Below are 8,483 nucleotides of genomic sequence, written 5' to 3'. Positions count from 1 at the left end.
ATATATATATATATATAATAAAAAACTCAGTTTGGAATTCAATAGTATAATCTATGGAATTTAATAATGTAATCAATTTGTACATATCAATAGATTTGTACACGATAGATCTCGCACGGAATGCAAGAGATCCGGATTCGACTGCCGGCCGAGGGAAATTAATTCATTCCAATGAATATATGTAGCAGTTGAACATATCTTAACATTCAGACCGCAGTGACTCTTCGTATCTAAAGTAATATATTTAACATAAACGGTTGTTTCCAATCATATTGTTAATAGATTTGTATTGATAAAATTGTATCTGCAGACGATTAGTCTGAAATTCGATGCACGGTGAGAGCTACCGACTGGTTGACAAATCCTTGGACCTCTTTAAGCAGGTAAATCTTGGACGAACAATCCGAGGCGCCTGGCCGCGATCCCGCTGGACCGTACTTGCAACCGCATGATGTATAAATAATGTTGTGACTCACTGACCACGAAGTGAGTCAACCGCGAAACTAAGGCGATGCGCTCGCGCAAAACCACCTTCGTCTTCCAGACTCCAGCTTCATCACGTAAATATCCCTCTATTGCCACTACTCTGTTATCTTGTCACTCGCGAGAGCCGTGACAAGCCGACAAAAAGCCGGGAGTCGGGCAAAGGAGTGTTCCTACGAGAACTGAGTAAATTCAGACGAAAGAGTCATTTAGTATATTTCCGGATAATTTATTCGCGCTTTTAAAGGCAATAGTCACCTGTTGTTTCGCTGATCCTTTTATACGAATAAAAAAATTCAGAATACACTCAAACGACTCTTTAATGGCAGAGAATGATATCCATAAAAGTATATGTGGTAGAGTTAAATGAATTTTTGTTAAATAAATCATCTTGTATGAAAAGATATTATAAAAATAATTTCAGGATAATTATATAATTTTTCAATGATTCGTGAAAAGGACGGTTTTGTTGAAATATCTGAAGATTTAGTTGGATACAAATTTGAAAATAATTTTGTTGAGCCATCAAAATAATTACGTAGGATCTACACTCGAACTAGGTGCTGGAATGTCCAAATTTTTTAGCAGCATTGCTCATCATGCTTAAGTTTTTTACGCATTTATTTTGACGGTCTAACAAGATTATTTTTAGGTTTGTAGCTACCCCTAAATTTTTAGATACTTCAGCAAAATCGTTCTTATGTCATTATTGTGACGATGGATATATTAATGCGGAAATTAAGGGAGTGAATTAGTACTTTCTGAAATATGTAGGATATTTATATATCAGAGAAATCTTGAAATTATTGAATGTTTAAATTATTGAATGTTATTTCGGGTGAATAAATTTTGATACTCATACCATTTTAAAAATGCATACTTATATTTACAGTTTAATAATAAAAAATTAATAAAATGCAAACTCTTATGCAGAGTTCATGTCATCATTAACTCGTCAAGAAATGTCCGTGAATCAGCGCTTTTTCTTCGTGACCACGGAGCAAATTTTCACCCTTCGTTGTCATTAATTTAATTCGAGATAAACAAAATATCTTAGAGTCTGTTATGTCCAGGAGACGAGTAGTGTGCGATGAGAGTTTTACGACTGGCCATTACCAGGCCATTTCGCCCAAATAAAATCAGCCTTTGCACGTTGTTTCGTTTTTACGTGCCACTTTCCACGGTGTTTTACCGTTCGTCAAGTTCCGGGTATGTCTTCCCAGTAGCCATTTATGTTCCTCCTGCAACTCGAGCGAGAGAAATACGTAAGTGTACGTCGCGTTAACGTTAACGATAAACTAAGTCGTAGGTTAACGATAAACACGGGAACTGCGTGAAAGCACGACTCCATTTATTTGTACAAACACGGAGTAACGTATTGCTAGAATTTTAAATGTGTGTTTTAAGAGTAATTTTGCAAAATATTCATCTCTCTTTAATGTACATATATTTTTTACATATAATGGAGGATACGAAGTATCTAAAAAAGAAAAACTTCAGTAAATGTAAAACGCTTCTTCAAATCAAATAAAAATATTGCAGCTTATTTTTGTAGCCGCTAAGTCTAATCGAAAAGTCGCCTCGACGGGAAATTATTCGCTGCGATTCACAGAATGTGAATCTGAATATGAATATGAATCTGATGAATCCTTTAAATGAACTGTCAACCAGTTGAAAATGCCGGTCGATCTATTCGAGTGAACGATGTTGCGTGTATTCGACCCGAGATGACCTCGTTCAAGCCCTCAAAATAACTTTCGCTTCCGTCAATGCGCCCCGTCGAAACGATACCCGTCAAACCCTTTTTTCTTCTTCAGATTTATCGATTGACCGTAGATAAAGCTTAACGACGCGTATCAGTTGTTGGATAAAAAAAGTCTTATAATTTATGAATAGCTCACAAATGATTGATTTCTTTTCACGTGATCAATCAGCAGGCGAAACTTTTTCGCCGTATTAAGCGAGTGTTTCTTATGAAATATGCATATTTTAGTTATCAAAAGTTCTACATTTTTTCATTTCAACGTTTCTGGCGACACACTTGCAATTTTCCTTTATACTCGTAAAAAACGAACATATCAAAATTGCACAGCGACATCTCACGAGCAATGATTCAGAAATCTCCAAGAGATTTTCACATTTGGCTAAATCAGGTCATTGCGTCTTCTTGAGGAAATGAAGAAAATCGTTGTTTACGTTAGTCGAGTTGAAAATAGATTGGTGCCTGCTTGTCCCAAGGTTGAATCTGCTAATGTCGCCTTTACATTTCTAAAACTTTACGATTCAAAGACATCCAGTCCTGCACGGCCGTTTCCTATTCTTTATTACGTTTAACCTTTATTGTTGAAAACGTGTAACGCACGTGTGCATTCAGGCAACCGCCTGAATTCTAAAGTGCGCTCTGATAAGTGCATCGAGTACGGAAAGATCTTGCTTGGCCAAGCGAGACGGTGTTGTAGATTACAATAACGCCGTTTTATGCGCATTGTTTCCGTAATGCACTTGCCCTGTAACGGAAATAAAGCTCGGTCGATGTCAAGAGATAAATCCGAATACGCTAATATGGGATATTTTCAGTAGATGGGAAGGATTTGAGAGAGAGAGAGAGAACGCAAACGTTCTGGAGAACGTTTATAAGATCGAAATCAGACTATGCATTGAAGATTGAGATTAAAGATTAAAGATTGAAATTTCAGCAATGAGGACAAAGAAATTTTGGCTCCTTTTGTTCTGATCGGTCAAACTTTCAATCTTCAATCTCAATCTTCAATGCGTAGTCTGATTCCGGCCTAAGAGAGCTTCTAATCTTTCAGACGTTCTTGTGTTTCCGAAATATTTCGGCTTTTGCGCTGGTGAAGAAAGGATCGGGCGGTCGTTTACTTTAACGGTTTGTTTAAGGGCACTTTTCGTGCAAGAGCCGCCGGGAAAAAAGCCCTACGGTTCTCGTACGGTGAAAGACGTGTCGAGGAAGAGCAGCCGAGTGAAGACATTAAAGGTACCGTGTCATTAACCATCTTTAAGGTCAAGTGGTCCTTTTTAATGAAGAGTAGATCGTACGCGTGCAATCGGAGAAGAAAAGCGAATGAGACGAGGCGGAACGCGCGCGCGGCAGACGGATATTATTATTCCCTTCCTCCCGTTCTCTTACAATTAGACGCACGTTACTTTCGCCAGGGCAATCTCATTGCCGTGAGCTTCCTGCCGCACGAAACGCTTATTCGAAAGCATCCCGTATACACATGTATACGCCACACGTCGTTACTTCCCCTTAAATTCTTTCGCGCTCTTTAATGAAGCGCAAATCGCGAACCGGGGCCACACCTTCGAAATTTCGCCACGTAGGTTCGTTCGAGTCATCATCGTGTAGCCTCATTGTCTGATGCCTCATTGTCTGATTATTATACTGTCGATGTTTAATTATTTGCAGAATTTCTTCGTAATCTTTGTCTCACGCATCGTTACGCTGATATCGCTGAGAACGGCGACGTAAAAATTAAATGTTGCGTTGGATTTATCTCTCACGAAATTATTTGTATCGGTATTTAATTTTTACATAATATCTTGTGTAAAGTGATGATTTCAATTTACTGTAGAAAGTATTAGAAAAAAATGTATATGCAGGAGAATATTTTAGTTTCTTTTATTCTTTTTACCAAAAAATGACACGTCTACTAACAATTAAAAATGTTTTTTTTTTTTTTTTTCTAATTTCTCGCGGTTATGTATTGCCCTAAATAAACACGGTCGGGTTTCACGGAACCTAATTTCCGGCTATTAACAGTGTTTGTCCACAGCAATTTGGTTGCGCAAAAGCCGTGAGGTCGAGCTGTTCTACCAATCGAAGACTCGTCTTTAGTGGCGTATCGCTAGAGGCATTTACATTCTTCCGTTCTCTAATGAACCGCGAATTATTTAGACTTATTACGGAGCATGCGTTATCGAAATGCATTCTCGAAGCTAGAGATCGACTTTTCAGCCTGCATTATTTCCAGCAATTTGTTATTCCTAATTTTTAATCGTACACATGTACAGAGGATTCCTTTCCTACGTAAACATAGGATTTCTAATAGCATATGTTCTTATTGGCATTAATTGAATGGACTGAATGTCGAAGGCAGAATTTGTGTTGGTGTTTTTTGTGCTGACGAAATAATTTTTATTTTCACCAAATTTTATTAAACCAAATTGTAGTAGATATGTATATATATATATATATATTCTAATCCACAGAGAATAGTTACATTATTTAATGAGCAAATAAATTAAAGTGAAAAGAGGAAAAAAAAACCTTTTTCCAACGCATTATAAACAGCTCGAAAAAAAATTAGAATATTTAATTAATATTTAATTAAAACGAAGTAACAGAAAAATTTGTAAAAAAAATTCTCATTCTGTTGTCCCTTGCTTCTGTTTTGTACAAATTTCTTAAAGTATACCATGTATACGAAATAATACATTAACCTTGTCGGCAAATCAGACTTATCAGAGACCCGTATCGGCGGACGAACTGAACGACGAACAATTTCGGCGTTCACAAACGAGTAGATCGCGCGCACTAAAACGAACTCGAGCGATTGAGCTAAACTGGCGCAATGGATAAATTGCGGCACATCGGCGCGCCGTCGTCTTCTTTTTCTCGTGTCCTTCGTGTCTTTCCTCTTCGACGATCGTCGATAAGCGGGCAGCGTGACGATCATTACATTCAATCGGTACGCCGGCATCGTTTCAAAAGCCGTGTTCCGCTGACGCGGACAAAAAACTTTCGTGGAACAATCAGTTTTGGGTACTTCCTCGCGAACCGTGGACCTCGTCCACGAATTTGAGGTACGCCGATAATGACGCGTCGTTCGAGTACAGTTACGTCCCTGATTTCGTCTAATTAGTCCGTTTGGAACGAAAACGGATCGTCATTAAGGACGTCTCTCTTTTCGATAACCTGAGATCCATCACCAGTCTGATTATATTTTCGCTGGGTAACGATTTAATCAAGACAGAGAGGACGGTCCTTTCGATTAAGGTTGGGTCACGGCAACCCTTTTTCAAGAAGGATCCGTATAATGACGTACCATTGTAACGTGCCTTAATTGGCTCGCAATTAATAATGCATGATTGCGCGAGTGCATAGCTTCGTGTGAACATTATGTCAGTATAATCCCGCTCTGCTAAAGAGCTCGGCTTCGTTCACGCGATCTTTGTGCATGCGGAATCAGCATGCATCTTGTTAAAGCTCGTTTATACAGACGGCCTTGAAAAGTGGTTAAAATGTTGGCCAGCGACGAATTATGCAATCACGCGAGAAACTGACGTGCTATTTCTAAAGTCGCGCAACGTCTCGGGACGATCTTCAGACGAGATGAAATTTTATCATCTTTATTTATAACTGCACATTCTAGAGTGTCCCACAATGATAAAAAGGACTATGTTACACAACTTTGTTGCGCTATGTCTATTGGTAGCCTTCAGAAACATTTAAAGTATTAGCAAGTGGTACAACGCGGTTCTTTATTTTCTCGATAAAGTGCTACACCCGGTAGCACTTGAAGAATGCAACCGCCAGTTGCCCCATGATTTCGACAGATCAACCACGCTGAGATGTGGAAGTATTCTTCGCGATAAGTTGTCGGGGCAGATCGTGCGTATTTCGAGAGATTTACGACGCGGACCTGAGGCATCGGGCATAAATACCGCCGTTATGCACTTGCACGTTACGTCGCGTTATTCAGGCCATCGGTTGCTTCTGGTTGGTTGACCAAGTACAGATTGACGTAATGCGACGATCATTGTGCGTGAGAGGACTCGCGTTCACAGATCGGGCCGTCTAACAAAATAGTTTCTGCAACCGTGCTGGCGGACCGGTCCGCCCAAAAAGGGACCATCGTGAGCGATAAGATTTTCTTGCTTGAAAGTCTATCGAGCAACATAAATAAACAAACTAAACGGCGAAATAAGAGTGAGCGCATAAAATATAACACATATAATTAAAGACATTAATCAGAGGTACATAAAGTTTCTCCGAATATTTTTATACATTGATATACGTCGTTCTGCATTGTTTAACTTTATGTATTAATTATATGTGTTATATTTTATGCGCTGACTCTTATTTCGCCGTTTAGTTTGTTTATTTATGTTACATATAAAGAGTCTTTATACCGTTGTTATCTATCGAGCAATTTTTCACAATCCATTCGCATGACATCGTTTACTTTCAACGACGTAGGCACCAGAAGTTGAGTCAAGAAAAATTATTTTTATCTTGAGCCATCAGTTATTTTATGTGGTAACTTTGAAAGATTTTTTTGACCCGTTTTTAACTTTTTAAAGTTTGATTAAAAAACTGTGAATTTATGGCGAAATAATATATTAAGGAACTAATTTTCCGGTAAAGTCAACATCTTAAAATAGCGTTTTTTCACTGAAAAACCGTAAGTTATTTTATACTGCAACTTTCAAGAACTTTTTGACACATACATATTTAATGTAATCACGCTTGTTTTTAATTGTATCTTTAATTGTACTTAAACACATGTGAAATTTTTAAAGGTTGATTTAAAAAATCATGAATTTACAGTGAATAACGAGAACTCTTAATTAATTTTCCGCAAAAATCAAGGTCTTAACGTAGCGTTTTTTTCACCGAAAGGACATCGATTCTAGAGAAAATAGAACGTGTGCAATAGATTGTAAGATCGTTCGTGCATTACCGGAATGGAATCAAATTACAGGTTGTTCGTGTAAGGCATATTTATGGGAGAATGCCTAAAGCATGAATTTAATATTAATGATACTTGCCTGCAATAATCGAATGCTTGGTAATGCATAATGTTTAGCGGCAGCGAAAATTATGCAGCAGAAAGGAGTTTTTACCTCTATAAGGAATCATCGAAGTGTGTACGAGCTGCGTGTACGTGAGTACACCTCTGTGTCTCGCGGAAAGCTCGAAATGCGGCCAATGATCCGTGTGCGAATTGCGCAATGTGCCTCCCGCGGTTAGCAAACACGTCTGTACTTCTGCTGTACGTTTATCGTTAAATGAGCCGTTAGGCTCATAATGGCAACACAGTCATATTTCCATTGTGAGAAACGGAAAGGCATGCGAAACTAATTAACGTGAAACCTACTCAATTTATCCGCAGCCTCCTTTACGATTTTACAAAGAGAAGATTCTAAAATCCTGTGGTCACGCCGAGATAATTGTGAAACGGCTGTTGTATACGGCTAGAAATCTATCTCCAGCGATTTATACCGGTATTTCCACCGACACAGTTCGGCGTTAAATGGGAGGTGAGAATCGAGTCTTAATGCGCGATTTGTCGACGCGCGGTGATGCCGTCACGTATGTAGGTGCGACTATAAACATACCGCATGATGCGGTTTCAAGTCCGTCGTACACGCGTTCTCTTTTCTTCCCTCCGGTGCGCAACACCACGTTTTAACGACCGGCGGAACCGGCAATCGACCGCGCGCGCGTTTTAATTGCGATCGAAGCGATCGTTAGAAAGTAATAAACGATCGCGTCTCCATAATAAAGGCAGTCGAGAGCTCGACGAAGTTAATAGCGACGCAATCTCTGTTTTATGTTCGCAGGCATGTGCGCCCAGGTACATCTGGTTCTCGGTGTCACAGCCAAAGTATGATGATAATAGATGGAATAAGGAGTCTGCAGTGGGCAATAGGAGAGAACCAGTGGGCACATGCTGGGTCGCCTCTAATAACTTCAACGAGTCGCAGGAATATTCGCCTTGTCGTACGAGTAAGTTGAAACCCTTTCGAATTTTAACATCCTTCATTTGAATTTTATTCAGATATTTTATCGATATTTTATTTAATAATTTTCTGAAGAATTGTATACTAGGCTATCGCAATCGTATGCTCTTTAACGTCACAAACAATATCCCGAATTCTGGATTAAAGTTCGTTAAAACACGGTTTGTTGAATGAAATAAAATCAGGAGCAGGAATTTTACTACATATACCCTATTAGAGATCTTATAACCGAG

General features: G+C 38.9%; 1 protein-coding gene across 2 annotated transcripts in view; it reads left to right on the top strand.

Annotated features, from left to right (window-relative positions):
- Window positions 1-8,483, top strand: part of LOC108756087 (integrin alpha-PS2) — a 75,469-nt gene that overhangs the window by 37,009 nt on the left and 29,977 nt on the right. For both annotated transcript variants that reach the window (XM_018499648.1, XM_018499647.1), the window contains exon 4: window positions 8,071-8,236. In XM_018499648.1, the coding sequence (XP_018355150.1) occupies window positions 8,071-8,236 (166 nt within the window). The remainder of the gene's footprint in view (window positions 1-8,070; window positions 8,237-8,483) is intronic.

This window comes from Trachymyrmex septentrionalis, unplaced genomic scaffold, assembly GCF_001594115.1.
Source record: "Trachymyrmex septentrionalis isolate Tsep2-gDNA-1 unplaced genomic scaffold, Tsep1.0 scaffold94, whole genome shotgun sequence".
Taxonomy (NCBI): Eukaryota; Metazoa; Arthropoda; class Insecta; order Hymenoptera; family Formicidae; genus Trachymyrmex; species Trachymyrmex septentrionalis.
The sequence above is the reverse complement of the archived record's forward strand: the minus strand, read 5'-3'. Positions and strand labels throughout refer to the sequence as shown.